Here is a 15,637-nt window from a genome sequence, read left to right on the forward strand (position 1 = left end):
GGAGGGAGTTTATAAGGAAGAGTGATTTTAAAGTTGGGAAATTGAGTTGGAGTCCAGTAGTGACACCCGTGAGGAGCCAAACACCGCGAGACGCCGTGGCCCCGCCAACCCCCGCCCCCACCCTGTGCAAACCGGGTGGGCGACTGTGGACATCGGCTCTCCAGGGACGGAGTCGTGGATGCATTTAGAAGGATGGGGATGATACAGCAGTTAAAACCCAGAGCTGGATGCGAGGATGTCAAGTTGGAGGATGCACCAGGCGTTTACACAGAGTAGCAACAGTTGTTCAGAAATAGTGGGGGCGTTTCTCAGGCAGACAACGTCATCGAGTACTTGTGGACGTGGCGTTCGATGCCACAAGGGGGAGTCTCCTTGACGCCATGAGTCCCGGGGTCGAGTGGACAAAGAGGCCACCGTGTGGCTCACATACCTTCACGTTGTGCATGTCTGAAGATTACAACCCCGACTGGATTCCCAGGGGCTGAAGCTTCCCTTTCTCATATTTACACCTCTCTGCCTTTTCAGGTCGTAAACTACTAGGTAACCTTGTTCAACATGATGACCTTTTATTTAATTTTAATTTTTATTTATTTATTTGAGAGAGAGAGGGTGCGAGTAACTGAAGGGGAGAGGGAGAGGGAAAGAGGAGCAGGGCTCACTCGGGCTCCAGCTCCCCCAAAGCAGAGTTCATGCTCACCCGATGTGGGGCTCGAACCCAGGACCCGTGAGATCATGATGTGAGCTGAAGTCAGGTGTTTAACCGATTGAGCCACCTAGGCGCCCAGCGTAACTACCCTTTACATGATTTAAATAGGGGTGGCTGTGAGTGTCCAGGAAGAAGAAATGTTAAGGGTAATAGAAGAGTTTTGAAATTCTCTATGGCCAAGTACATTCAGACAGATACGTCTGTGCCCAAATCAGGAACAGGATTTTCACAAAAGATAGGAAAGAAAAAGTTTTTGCCTTAACTTGCCTGAGAAATTGTATTCCGTTGCCACAGAAAAGAGGGAAATTGAACTTATTTTTAGCCCAAATAGATGTCACTTATTAAATAATGAATAAATTAGGTGATTTTTTTTTAATGTAAAAAAATTGGGCAACTGAGGGAGGTGGACTGTGGAGCAGGCAGTAAACAGACCACAGGCATTTTCTCTTTACCTTCTTCAAGTTCAACTCCCGATGCCCAGAGCCAGCTCCGAAGAGCCAGGCCAGTGTTTGGCTGTTTCTTTGCACGACCTTGCACTTCTGGTGATGGCTCGGCCCTGCCTTTCTACTCCCGCACGTTCGAGCATCTCTGGAGAAAAGCTCGCGTTGGGACAGTGGCTGCCATTCAGCGTTTCCCCCCCGGGACCGATGCCTTTGCCACAGCCGCATGGGCCGCCTAGACCAGTGTGTGGGCTGCCCTCTGGGGCACACGACTCTGGCGGGAAGGGACCCTGCAGGCTGGCTGCGCCGCGGTTCTTGTGTTCATGGCTCCGTGTCAGCACACTGGACGGTCCCCTGTTCTGCATGGCTCGGGGATGTGGCGTCAGGGCCCCTTGCGCTTATTCCCTCCTGGACACAAAAGGAGGCCCCGCATGGAGATGTAGTGAAGGGTGGAGTGCTGGTCACTTTGGACACGTCCTGTTCACTGTCTGGGCTTCTCCTGTCGGCTGCAAGTGAGGGCAGTGGGTCAGAGGCTTTCCACGAGGTTTCCTGCAGTTCTGAAATGCCATCTGTGACCCTGTTTAGTGATTGGTAAGGGCTTTAGGAAACCGCAGAACTGCCCGATGAGTTATAAGAGCTTTTGCTTATCACCTCTTGGAACCCATGTGTCACCGGATGGGCGTAAGGTGGCTGCGGAGGGTTGCGGCGTCCTGGAATTATGTGCCTGTAGATACAGAAACTGCGTGTGAGGTAGAAAGGCCTTGGCCTTTGGAGAGAGACTGTCTTGAGACTTAGCTTGGGGTGGTAGTCTGTTTCCTTTTTAAATGATGGGCGTAGGGGACTTTTGTCAAGACTAAGGGCAGTAGCTGTAAAATGCAGACATGCGGGGTTTTGATAAATGGTAGCGATTGTTACAATTAGAGCCCTTTTCTCTACATGCATGTATGCATATAAATATAATAAAGATTTCTCCTTACAGCCTCCCCTAAATCCTGGAGGGAAAACAAAACAAAAAAGGGCAACATTTCTCATGGTACATGTATGTTATTAACAGCTAGATGTGTTACACTAGACCTAATTGAAGTTAACTTAAGTTGCAGAGCAGATAACATTTCTGAAATAAAATAGGAGGAAGTAATCACATTTAGCAACATCCATTTAGGCTGATGGCACATTCAGAGTGACATTGTAGCAAATTACAGAATATAGTTTAGGAAACAGCTGGTTAAGTCCAAGGCCCTGGAGGCAGACAGTTGGGGAGTGAGTCTCAGTCTCTATTTACCAGCTGTGCACAGTTTCTTCGTCTGTGAAATGGAGATGATCAACCTTATAAGGTGTCTTTTAGGATGAAATGCAATAATGGTCTTAAAGCACCTGATTGCCAGGGACATAACACACATTCTATAAATGTTGGAATAGTGTTGAAGAGATACTGGCTCTTAATTATAAGAGCAGCCAATTTGGGGTAGAATCACCTTCATAAAATGGGACATGTTAGAAAGAAGTATTTGAGTATATCACTTACGTTGCTTGAGTTGATATTTGTTATAGGTGCTCTAACATAGTCCGTTACATAAACCACCAATAAAAATATTCTAACATAAGAGAAGCAGCATACCGCATGACATTTGTCTGGCTATTATCCTTTACCCCGGGAAGACTTTTTAGCATTTTTAGGTAATACGTACTTGAAGGTATAGTATTGATAAATTCAAGTTTAATATTTTCTCACATAGCTCACTCGAATTTACAAGCCCTTCTGGGGTGCTTTCAGTTTCTTCTCCTGTTTACTACATTTCTGCCGACTTGGACATTTTCTTTTCCGATAACATTGACGGTTGTAGAATAATTATTGTTCTATCTTTAGTTTTTTCATCTCTCACTTGGGATAACTTTTACTCACCTATGACATAGGAAACAAATGAGTACGAAAGGGATCTATGAGGCTAATCAAAATATGGAGACTAAGTTTATCGCTGCTTCTGTGTGTATAGAAATAGAAGGCTTCAAGTCTTAATTTTGATTTTTTAAGTACACTTTTTATTTTAAATGTACTTAAAAAATGTTCATTTTTGAGAGAGAGAGAGAGCACAATGAGGGAAGAGGCAGAGAGAGNCGGATGGGCGTAAGGTGGCTGCGGAGGGTTGCGGCGTCCTGGAATTATGTGCCTGTAGATACAGAAACTGCGTGTGAGGTAGAAAGGCCTTGGCCTTTGGAGAGAGACTGNGAGGGAAGAGGCAGAGAGAGAGGCGGAGACAGTCTGAAGGAGGCTTGGAACTGTCAGCACAGAGCCCGACGTGGGGCTCAAACTCATGAACTGTGAGATCATGACCTGAGCCGAAATCAGATGCTCAACCGACTGAGCCACTCAGGCGTGCCTTAAATATACTTTTAAAATATACTTTTCAGTAACCACTTGGGGCAGCATGATGAAGAAGGAAGAATAAAAGGTTATGATTAGAGATGGGTTTGGTTCTGATGCCATCTGTTCCATTTAATAGCGGGCAGTCCTCAGACTGTTGTGTAACCTCGGTTTCCCCCTCTGTGAAATGGGGCTAATACTTTGAAGCTTGTGAGGATTAGAGATAATCATTATCGGGCATCCGGGCACTGGGCTTGGTGCATACATCTTACCCTCTGGGAGCTGGGGAGGTAAGCTGGGCGCGCGTGTACAAATTATGAAGCAGAATAAGGTGGGCCCTTCTTGAGAAATCGAAGTCGTGGGAATGTAGTAGAAAAAGGGATGACTTCTGAGTCGGAAGCTCAGGGATGGTTGGGGAGCTGACAGGCCATTATAGGAAGGCCCGTCAGGGGAGAAAAGTTAGGAACAAAGGCTCAGGCTGCCTGCCTTGGGAATCCGGCCCTTCTTTGCCCCCGGGCCTCACATCGGGCTCTCCTAAACTATCAACATCTGCTCAGTGGTATTCCTACTGAAGTCTCCACCATCGCCAAAGGGCACTTGAAACAGGTTTTGGGTTTGGTGACATCAAACCAGAATCGCTATTTCTTGGCTTTCCTCTAGTTTTGTGTGTCTGCTTTTTAGCGAAAACCATTATAGATGAAGAGTTGGTTAAACGTAACTGTGATGTAGCTAACATTGGAAGACCTTCTTCCCACTGGGAGAATTTGTAATATGCTCAATTCACGCTTTTCCCCTTTAACTGAACCAGAAAATTGTGGTTTGAAAATTAGCCTGACTCAAACCTTACTTACTTCATATTCTTTGAAATGTTTTCCCCAGATGCCCCCCAACCCCCATCTGATGCTTGTCCCTAAATAGTTTGCAGAGTCAATAACACACTCAAAGCCCCACTACTGGGCTTAGAGAGCGTCTGTTCCGTATTCCCTCACTCTGCTAAGTGAAAGGGTGGATTTTAAGTGCCTTCTCTAGAAAATGGCTAAGATTGCCTGCCACAGCCTGGTGCTATTTTGAGAAGGAAAGCACAACAATATAAAATCAAGGCAGAAAAAACTAAGAACACTTGGCAAGGACTGTCAAAGTGACTTGGAGGCTGAGTAAATAGTGTGTGTGGGGGTGGAGGGCTGGGAGCCTCTCAGAATGGCCCATTGTTTTTAATGGAAGCCAAAGCAAGCCATGGTGTTGACTTCTGAGCTCAGTGAAGAAATACTGTGAAACAGTGGATTTTCATGACTGAGCAGTTGCTGCCTTTCATTTACTGCAACCCAGTTGGGCTTTGGGCATGCAGGGAATTCTGGGGGTCTGTGCGCTGTCAGGGAACAGGTTAGGATGGAGATGCCCTCTCTCCCTTCTCTTTTTGGTGGTGTCCTTGGCATGTTGTGATTCACACTGAATGGGGTCCTGCTGTTGGTTTGATCAGAAAATAGGTATCAGCCATGAATAGCAAGTCATGATTGCTTTGTGTCTTCTTCCTTCGTATGGGTGTTCGTGTTTTGGATTGTCACAGCATCCTCGAGCTTAGCCTTTCTTGACTCTCCAGCGCATTTTGTAGACGAGGAAAAAGAGGCTTAGGGAGATCAATGGACTTGCTTGTCATGGACATTCCAGTGTACCCCCTGCTTCCTCCCCAGATTTGCCAGTTAGAGACAGAGATGAGGGTTTATCCATAGAAAGTGTTGCTGTGTGTCCTTGGTCTGTGCTGGAGAGGTACGGTAGGTAACCACCAAGTTCCCTGCGCCCCCCACTCTGCTTGTCGATGCCGGGACCTGCCTAGTGACAGTTACAGGCCATCTAAATAAAGGTTTCTAATACAATACAAAAGTAATTTAAGCCTGACTGTTAACCTGTCCTGTAGGGGATGTTCTTGTTACTCCCTTTGTTCCCCAGGGACTATGACTTGTCCATTTATTTCTTAAATAATATTCAGATATAACTTGATTCTCAGATCTTCACATAAAAGCGTATTCTTCTTGGCTTTGGGTTTCACCTGGCTCATGTGGGACCAGCATCTGTTTAATCCAACTGATCAGCTCGGTGTCCCTTGAACACACTGTTACTTCCCTTTTGTTTTGCCTTTCCAGACTACTCTTCTCGTGTCTCGTGCAGATCTCAGATCTTGTCGATCACTCTGTCACCGTGCCTTAGATGTGAAGATATGGGGGGCGCCTGGGTGGCTCAGTCGGTTAAGTGTCCGACTCTTGGTTTTGGCTCAGGTCATGATCTCACGGTTTGTGAGACTGAGCTCTGTGCTGTAAGCATTTTTAAAACGAATAAGCCTAAAAAATGAAAGGGCCTTGATCGTTCAGTCAGTTAAGTGTCCAACTTCAGCTCAGGTCGTGATCTCATGGTTCATGGGTTCAAGCCTTGTATTGGGCTCCGCACTGATCGCGGGAAGCTTGGTTGGGATTCTTTCTCCCTCTCTCTCTCTGTCCCTCCCCCACTTATGGTCTCTTTCTCTTTCTCTCTCTGTCTCTCTCTGTCTCTGTCTCTCTCAAAATAAATAAACTTAAGTAAGTAAGTGAAGACAAGGGTCAGGTGTTAACCTTTCTCTGAGGGTGGGAAGCCAAGGTTGAGATCAGCAAACTGTCTGGTTAAGACACACTTGTTCTTTTAGGGGCATCTGGGTGGCTCAGTCGATTTAAGTGTCTGACTTTGGCTCAGATCATGATCCAGTGGTTTGTGAGTTCAAGCCCCATGTCAGGTTCTATGCTGACAGCTCAGAGCCTGGAGCCTGCTTCAGATTCTGTGTCTCCCTCTTTCTCTGCTCCTCCCCTGCTTGTACTCTGTCTCTCTCAAAAATAAATAACCATTAAAAAAAAAAAAAAGACACACTTGTTCTCTGATACAGTAAGTCCCGTGATTTTGCACGTCACGTGTGTGCCTTCAGCTTGCACCAATAGCCCTTGGCCACAGCCTCCAGACTTGCACGTCCGGCTGCAACCTGATGCTCTCCGTAGGCATCTTGGCTTGCCCATAACCATGATCTCAACTTGCATCCACTGTCTTCCCCAGCTCAGTAACAGGGAGGTGGCTCTTCCCGGTCCTCACGCGGAAGACTGTACATCGCTTCTCTTCCACCACCACAACCCCCGCCCCCCGCAGATGTTACACGCTCAGCCTTTGACATCTGTCCGGAACCTGACCACTGCTCTCCATTTCTACTGCGCCCACTCTGGTTGCAGCCACAGGCTTCTCCTACCCCTCCTCTTGCAGTGGCCTTCTGATGTGTGCCCTGCCTTCACCCGATGCCCCCACCAGCTTTTCCTCAGAGAGGCGAGAGGGGGTTCTCAAACACCTAAGGCCAGGTCACATCCTCCTCCCCATTTCACAGGGAGTGAAACATGCCCCCCCTTCTTACCTCTGCCCTCGCTCTCCCCATTCTTTGCTGGCCTCCCTGCTAGTCCTCGGATACCCATCTGCCCCATGGCCTTTGCACTCACTCGTCCCTGCACGGGGAATGCTTTTCAGTCTATGCAGATGCACCTGTGTGTCTGTGGAAGCCCCTTCCCGACCCCCACGTAGGATGCACTTCCCCTGCCCCTCCCTCCCCTGAGCCGCCTTCCTTTTTTCTTCTTAGTACTTAAGACTTGCACTCATGCTAGTTTTTCATATTGTCAGTCTCCCTCCGCGGAAACTCCAGGGACTGGCTTCCTACTACCAAATTCATTGTGCCCAGAACAATGCCAGACATATATGTAGTCGCTATTCAATAAGATATCTGTTAAAATGGTGAAATGCATAAATACTGTGGGGAAAAGCTGCCGAATGAAAACAAAAAGCCCTGAGATTTTTGGAAAGGTTCAAGGTTACAATTTAGGCTCCTTGAAGTATTATCCACTGCAATTGATCCCATACGTGTATGAAGAACCGGTGCTGAAAGCCTAGGCTGACAGGAGAACACTTTTACATCTTTTTTTTTTTTTCCCCTTCTTTTTTCGGTCTCCGTGCAGGATTTGCAGCTTTTGGAGGACGGAGATCTGACCGTGATAGGCGATCGGGGAGCCACCCTGAGCGGGGGCCAGAAGGCCCGGATCAACCTCGCAAGGTAATCGCTGTTGGTTGCCCTTCCACGCATGCTCCCTGGGGCGGCTCATCCGAGATCACCTGTGGCTGCATGGCGGGGGTGAGGTGGGATGGGGGGGATGCCGTGGGAAGCACCAGTCTCATGTTATTACGGCAGCTGTCGATGTCAACGTGACCCGGGTTGTTGCTGAGTGTCATCAGGGCTCGGAGAGGAGATGGGGGCGGGGTGGGGGGTGTGGAGCGTTCTCCCACCTGACGTGGCTCTGTGTTTTCTAGAGCAGTGTATCAGGATGCGGACATCTACCTCCTGGACGATCCTCTGAGCGCCGTGGATGCGGAAGTGGGCAGGCACCTGTTTGAGCTGTGAGTTTGCCTGTGCTGGTCATTTCTGCTTTGTGAGAACCCTGCAGGGTTTGGGGGAGAGAGCCCGGAGAAGCCGTGAGACTCTGCAGCTTCTGCTCTGGGGGCCGTCTTTCTCCTCCCTTCCCTCCATAGAAGATCCATTTTAGAGACACTTTTAGGGAAAAACGGGAAGATTCGATGGTGCCTACTGTGCCGGGGGCGGGGCAGCGAGTGGAGAACAGCTTTAGGGGGTTAGGAAGTAGATGGCACGGTTTCCCTTGCTACTTGCAGCTGATAAACAAGACATCGTTGGTGGAATAAGAAGGGTGGTGGACGGTTTTTTGGTTTTTTTTTTTAAATATTTTTTATTTATATCTAGGAGATAGAGAGAGAGACAGCGTGAGCAGGGGAGGGTCAGAGAGAGAGGGAGATACAGACTCTGAAATTGGCTCCAGGCTCCGAGCTGGCAGTCAGCACAGAGCCCGACGCGGGGCTCGAACCCACGAACCGCGAGATCATGACCTAAGCGAAAGTCGGACGCTTAACCGACTAAGCCACCCAGGCGCCCCGACAGTTTTCTAAATCGAAGACCGGGACTTGGTGTTGTGGCACTTGGCCGCCAGGTTCTTTTCCTTCGTCACTTTTGTTGACGGCACATTAGAAGTGCAGTTTGCTGGTCTGTGCTAATTATCCTGTAGGTCAGGAAATACTTGGGAAAGTCTAGAATAATTTAAGAATGGCTGATTCCATATCACAGTATGCTTTCAAAAATTGAGGGTCGCTGCACGGAATCTTAAATTAATAGGTAAGGCCCCCAAAAGTAGGGGTAGCTTGAATTTGAAACTACATTATCTAGAATCTAGCTTATCTCCTGGCTCTCACTTTGTGTTTTGGGAATTGGTTTTCATTGGCTCTTGCTTAGTCACGAAAACACTGCTGTTCATGCTGGAACCTAACGTTTGTGACTGTGGCTTCGTGTAGAGTGTGTCCTGACTGGCGGACGCGGAAGCATCGTGAATTCGCTCTTGCCAAAATGGCAGCCACATGTTCCCCACAGTTCACCTCACTGTTGTTCACCTTGTTAAAGTCAGCGAGCGCTTCCAAGCGCCTTTCCCGAAGCCCTCATGTGTGCACTCAGGTAGATGTTCTTGCAAATGATGTTGCACAAAACCTCTCCACTTACAGAGGAGGGCTTAAACGACAGAGGTGCATTTTCTCACAATCCTGGAGGCTGAAGGTCCAGACTGGGCCGGCCGCCCCTTGGTTTCTCCTGAGACCTCGCTCCGTGGCTGGCCGATGGCCGCCTTCTCGCTGTGTCCTCCCGTGGCCTCCCCTCTGCGCACATGCACCTACGGTGTCTTTCTTATGTCCCGATCTCTTCTAAGGACACCAGTGAGATTGGATAAGGACCCATCATCGAGGCCTCGTTTTAACTTCATTACCCCTTGATGGGCCTGTCACCAAAATTCTCAAGTATTGGGGGGAGGGATTAGGGCATCAACATGTAAATTTCGGAGAGGACACAGTTCATGTACAACAAGTCCCAAGTAGCCAAGTAAAGAGATTCTCGCAGAGATGGCGGTGCGAGGCAGCTCTGGGTTCTGGATCCGAGGAGCAGGGACCCAGTGTCCCCTTAGTGTGGGTTCCTCACGTTTCTCCCCCGGAGCGTGTAGGTACCGAGCGTTTAGTTTTGGGATGCTGACACGTTCTGGAGGTGGGGGTGGTGATGCTTGCACAACAGTGTGGCTGTACCTCACGCCGCTGAGCTCGGTGCTGAAAAATGGTTAAAACGGGAGATATTCTGGGGCGCCTGGGTGGCTCAGTCGGTTAAGCGTCCGACTTTCGCTTAGGTCATGATCTCGCGGTTCGTGGGTTCGAGCCCCGCGTCGGGCTCTGTGCTGACTGCCAGCTCAGAGCCTGGAGCCTGCTTCAGTCTGTGACTCCCTCTCTCTCTGACCCTCCCCTGCTCACGCTGTCTCTCTCTCTCTCCTAGAAATAAATAAAACATTAAAAAAAATTAAAAAAAAAAACGGGAGATCTTCTATCTATTTTACTGTAATTCAAGAAAAAAACGCACAGCAGCAGTGAAATCTCTGAACGCAGAGAGCCGAGCAGCTGACACCTGCCGTGGCCTCCAGCTCTTTGTTCCGAGACCTATTTTCCCATCCCTCCCTGATCGTGACTGGATGAATTTTCCCTTAGGAAAGTGCCCTGTGGCTTGTTACTAAGTTGGGTGACACAGATTCCAGCCCTTCCTCGGCGGCATCACGAGTAGCCGTGCCTTTCTGTCCCCAGGGCCCCCCACCCCCAGCTCACAAATGTGTCTCCCCCGACCTGGGGGGGGGGGGTTATGCACAAGCTCTCTATGGCTATAAGAACAGTTTCCGCCGGCCGTTGAGTCTGTGTCACTTGGGAGGAGAGAAGGTGGCCTTCTAACTGCCAAGTATCAGTGTGTTTATCACAGAAGCTCTCCCAAGTTCTTCTCTGAACCCAGGAGGTGTTTATAAAGTCCTCTCGCACCTTTTGGGCTTAATGGCTTTGGATATACACTTGATAGAAGCAAGCTTGTTAAAATTGTTGTTTGCTAATCAGAACCACGTTCTTCGGGGAAACTTAGGGCAGGGAGCACGAATGCAATTTAGGAAATCACTCAGCAGCAGCTGGAGAATGTTCTCAACGAGCTAGAAAATTGGACTAAACAATATACTATGAAAGATGGCGGTTGTGTCGACGCTCAGAGATGTGAAGTGTTTTGTATTAAAAGTGAATGAGTTACACTTCTACTTGCCATTAGCGGTTTACTTCAGTCGTGAGTATATATATCCCAGCTTATTAAGGTTTGCGAGTCTTACAACTGTGTGCTGTAAACATGTACGTGGATTCTGCCACACGCGGGAAGGTGGAGGCCCTCGGGGAACGGAAGTGCATGTCACCTGTTTGAGTGGTGGGTCCTGGCCTGTTTTAGCGGGCCCCATGTCCCAGAGCCTCACTTCCGGCGTCATCAGTTCTTCGAGCCTGTTCTAACTGGATCTCCCACGCTACCGCCTAGTCGCTTCACCTTTGCCGCCTCAGGCCCCCACGGACCCCCTTCACGCTCAGGGCGCAAGGCTGCATCCTCCAGTGGCCAGCAAGATTCTTTGCGTTCTGACCCAGTCGCCGTTCCAGAACTTCCTCACACGGACTCCCTATGCCGGCCGTGCTGGCCTTCGTGCGGTGCCCTGAACCAGCTGTGTCCCTTCCTCCTGTCCGCCCGTCTGTGCAGATTCTGTTCCACCTGTCTGCGAGCCGGGGGCCAGTGCACCAGGACAGACGCTGCCGCCGCCTTTCCCCGCTGTTCCTCTAGGGGGCGGCCTGTGCCCTGCTGTCTTCCCACAGCCCTCAGTGGGCTGCACCTGAGCACTGAGGAGTCCTCCCTATCCCCGACTCAACTGTGAACGCCCGAAGGCACCTTTGTGTGGCATGTTTTTCTCCCAGAGCCGCTGGACCTGCTGTACCTTCTGGGGGAATGTTCCCCCAGATATTCTCATGGTCCGTGTGTCCTCTCCATCCATGATTGTAGCCTTCACTTGCTTTTTCTTCATAACGCACATCATGACCCAAGAGTGCATTTTCTGTATTTATTTAACGTGCCTCCCTCTTCACAATTTTATCTGTTTTCTTGACCTGTGGATGTGTCCTGGGCACTTGGAGTGCCTGGTACCTCAACAGAGGCCCGTCAGTGGGATGAATGAGGGGAGTGGCTGTCTTATTTGTACCCCCTCCGCCACAGTACATGTCCCCTCTTAACCCAGGCCTCACACAGGATAAAGGCTAACTGACTTGTTACTGAACTGTTCATTTCTTCTTCTTTTTTTTTTAATGGCTTGATTTGGAAATTTTTACTGGTAAAATCTTGGCAAATAGGGTATTTTCCTAGAGATTTTGACTAAAAAGCATAATTTAGAAAAATTTAAAGCCATCACCTGATAATATCATTGTAATTATTTACATTCCCTCACGTGTGGTGGAATGTTAGAAGAGAACATTTTACAAGTTTTGCACTGGCCCGGCTTGGATGCAGCAGCCCATCCGATTTGGTTAACCTCCGTCTGCAGGGATTGCCAGCAGAGAGTTTTGAATTAAGGAGAAACAGGTTCATTAAATGCTTTGGTGCTAAGCCTGAAGTGGGGTTTACTTGGTCAGGAAGCCTAAGAATGAAACCCACACCAAGACCTTTCAAAAGGGAAACATTAATCTTTCTGGACGTTAAAGACTGGAATAATCATCTATACACCTGCATCCTGGGGTCTTGCTTCTGCTCTCAGGTCCCATCTCAGGAGTGTCCCCTGATGGACTTTTCTGTCCTAAGTCCAAAGCAAAGGGCCACTTACGGGTTAGGGAAGGTGGAGAACAGACCAGACATCGACTGGATTAGTGTTCTGCTCAGAACACGCCTAGGGGTTTTTATTGGCCTTATTTTGAGATGAAGGAACTGAGGTCAGAGAGAGGTCTCTTAGCGCATATGACATCGTCAGGCTAGCGAGAGGGGTTTGAGCTGCAGTCTGGGTGCCTTCAGAACTCTTGATCTCACCCACCTCAGCAGGTTGAGTCGGGGCCCACGTTCCTGAGATTTGCTGTGCAAGGAACCCAGCCCCCAGAGGATGTGCCTGGGCCCTGCCTCTGGTCAGACGGCTCCATCCCAGGCTACTCGCTGCCCTGGACAGGGTGCGGACCATGGTGGGATGCAGGCCAGCGTAGAGTTCCTAAGGCTCTGAATTTAAAACGAGGAGTAGTTTGAAGGGTTACTGTAAAAGAACCGCATGAGTGCTAAGGGCAGCTCTTGGCGTGTCCTTTGAGTTGTTGAAGGATTTCCACTATGATTTGGGCCAATTGGATTCTCTTCTTTTGTACTCATATTCGGAAGGTTTTCAGTCACACTGAAAGATGGTTTGCACCCTGGATGGGGCTGTGGGGATATTGTAAACACCAATCGAGGCCATGCTAGCCTTTGTCTTCTTGTAGTATTTGGGAAGAAGTGTCTAGAAAATGCACTTTGGTGAAGGTTATTGAGAATTTAAGATTTTTTTTTGGTTAATATTACATCCTGAATCAATTACCTAGCGAACTAAGGGAAATGTACATTTTTGTATGACTTCGATCCCTCCTTCTCCCAGTCCTACACAGAGATGAAAGAAGTAGTATTTTTATTCGGTCAGGTTTTGGAATCTGACTATTGCTCAATTGTTTTTTCGTCATGAAATATATAAATAACTGTTAAGCTGAGTTTCAGTGGAGGGAAAAGCGTTAGTTCTGGTCGTCTCCTTCACTGGACTGCTTTTTGGAATTTCTTAGCAGAACTAGGCTCAAGTTGGTCGATCAATGTGAGGATCTGGTTGGGTTCCTTTTGACTGACATCTGTATTTGATTTGTGTTTGTGTTTCTATTGGTATTTAAACTACAGATCGTTGACTACGGTGTTGTCTTTGTCTCTTTGTGTTTTCAAAATGTGTGTTTTTCACTTTGGAGCCCCCCCATTAACGTGGTGTTTGCATACTGTGACTTTTACGTTTATAGGTGTATCTGTCAAACTCTGCACGAGAAGATCACCATCTTAGTGACTCATCAGTTGCAGTACCTAAAAGCTGCAAGTCAGATTCTGATATTGAAAGATGTAAGTAATTTCTCGACGTCTGTGGAACTTGCTAGCACTCAGGTGCGTTGCAGGTGAGACCTCCCGGCAGGTCTCTTCTCGCGTTTGTGCCAAACTCCCTCTCCTTCCTCCATTTTGCACCCCGTCCTGCCCAGAGCTGGCATTCCTGCCTTTAAGGATGAATCCAAAGACCTGTAGGAGTGGAACTGTTCCGTCCTAGGCCATATCACCCTAACGTATATAAAATTGCTACCTCAGAGTTCTAACCGTTTTAGTAAAATTGCTTAGGATAGTGATGCTGTTTTGTTTAGAACTCTTGTTTTCCTCTTCCACAATGTAAATCAAAGTGTGTTATTTGGAAATTAGGCTGAGACATGTTGGTGTCTATTTGTCTTCTGCACTTTAGCCAAAGAGCATCTTCCATTAGTGACGGAAGCGTGGTTGGAAAGCTCAGCGCTCCTGGTGGAGACACACACTCCTGGGTGTAGCCAGGTGGTAGCCTCCCGGCAGGGGTTCTGTGTGTGCCCAGTCCATGTGAGAGTCTGGGCGGCGATAAGTAAGACAAGTCCTTGCCATCATGGGGCTTCCATTCTTATGGGGATAGATGCAACGAAGGAGTTGGGGGGCGGCAGCGATGTCATGACTGCCTCCCCAGGGAGCTGGTGCCTCAGGGGACCGGAGTGACATGAAGATGCTGGCCATGCACTTACCTGGGGGAGAAGGGGTTGAGGCAGGGGGTCGAGCAGCAGGGTCCCAAGGAAGGAATTGACCTGGCATGTTGGGAGAATGTCTGGAAGGCTGTGTGTCTGAGACAGAGTAAGCGGGAGAGTGTGAGGGAGTTGGGCTCAGAGCAATGGGCAGCTGGCCCGGAAGTGAGTTGGAAACCATTGGACAGATCAGAGCAGAGGAGTGAGGTGGCCTGATACCTAGTTTGAAAAGATCCCTTTTGGGGCACCTGGGTGGCTCAGTCAGTTAAGCGTCCGACTTCGGCCCAGGTCGTGATCTCATGGTTCATGAGTTCAAGCCCTGCATCAGGCTCTGTGCTGACAGCTCAGAGTCTGGAGCCTGCTTCGGATCTGTGTCTCCCTCTCTCTCTGCCCCTCCCCTGCTTGCACTCTGTTTCTCTCTGTCTCTCAAAAATGAATAAACATCAGAAAGCATTTTTTTGAAGATTTCTCTTGATGTTTGCCCATTTCTTCACTGGGTTATTTGTTTTTTGTGTGTGTGTTAAGTTTGGTAAGTTCTTTATAGATTTTGGACCCTAACATGTCATTTTCCAACATGTCATTTGTAAATATCTTCCCCCATTCTGTCAGTTGCCCTTTAGTTTTGTTGATTATTTCTGTCACTGTGCAGAAGCTTTTTATCTAGATGAGGTCCCAGTAGTTCATTTTTGCATTTATTTCCCTTGCCTCTGGAGATGTGCCAAGTAAGAAGTTGCCATGGCCGAGGTCAAAGAGGTTGTTGGTTGTTTTCTCCTGTGGGATTTTGATGGTTTTCTGTCTCACATTTAGGTCTTTCATCCACTTTGAATTTACTTTTGTATATGATGTAAGAAAGTGGTCCAGGTTGATTTTTCTGCATGTCATTGTCCAGTTTTTCGAGCACCATTTGCTGAAGAGACTGTCCTTTTTTTCATTGGGTATTTTTTTCTGCTTTGTCGAAGATTAGTTGATGATGTATTTGTGGGCTCATTTCTGGGTTCTCTATTCTTTTCTATTGATCTTTGTGTCTTGTTTTCTAATATCACACTGTCTTGATGATTACAGCTTTGTAATACAGGTTAAAGTCTAGAATTGTGATGCCTCCAGCTTTGGTTTTGTTTTTCAACATTACTTTGCCTATTTGTGGTCTTTTGTGGTCCCCTATAAATTTTAGGATTGTTAGTTATTGCTCTGTGAAGAATTCTGGTGTTAGTTTGATCTTTTTGCCACTTTCAATGCCTGTGATAGTTACATCGGTGATCTCCATTCTTAGCACATGGTCACACATTTCTTTTTTGTTGTTGTTGTTAAGGATTATTTACTTATTTTGAGAGAGAGAGAGAGCATGTGTGTGTGTGTGTGTGTGTGTGTGTG

General features: G+C 48.0%; 1 protein-coding gene across 1 annotated transcript in view; it reads left to right on the plus strand.

The window, feature by feature from the left end:
• Positions 1-1,372: 1,372 nt before the first annotated feature.
• The window catches only part of LOC144244759 (ATP-binding cassette sub-family C member 4-like), a 156,432-nt gene continuing 142,167 nt past the window's right edge, over positions 1,373-15,637 (plus strand). The window contains exons 1-5 of the mRNA XM_077780094.1: positions 1,373-1,737; positions 1,833-1,896; positions 7,516-7,610; positions 7,865-7,951; positions 13,484-13,580. Coding sequence (XP_077636220.1) covers positions 1,373-1,737; positions 1,833-1,896; positions 7,516-7,610; positions 7,865-7,951; positions 13,484-13,580 — 708 coding nt within the window. The remainder of the gene's footprint in view (positions 1,738-1,832; positions 1,897-7,515; positions 7,611-7,864; positions 7,952-13,483; positions 13,581-15,637) is intronic.

This window comes from Crocuta crocuta, unplaced genomic scaffold (genome assembly GCF_008692635.1).
Source record: "Crocuta crocuta isolate KB4526 unplaced genomic scaffold, BGI_CrCroc_1.0 scaffold188, whole genome shotgun sequence".
NCBI classification, from domain to species: Eukaryota; Metazoa; Chordata; class Mammalia; order Carnivora; family Hyaenidae; genus Crocuta; species Crocuta crocuta.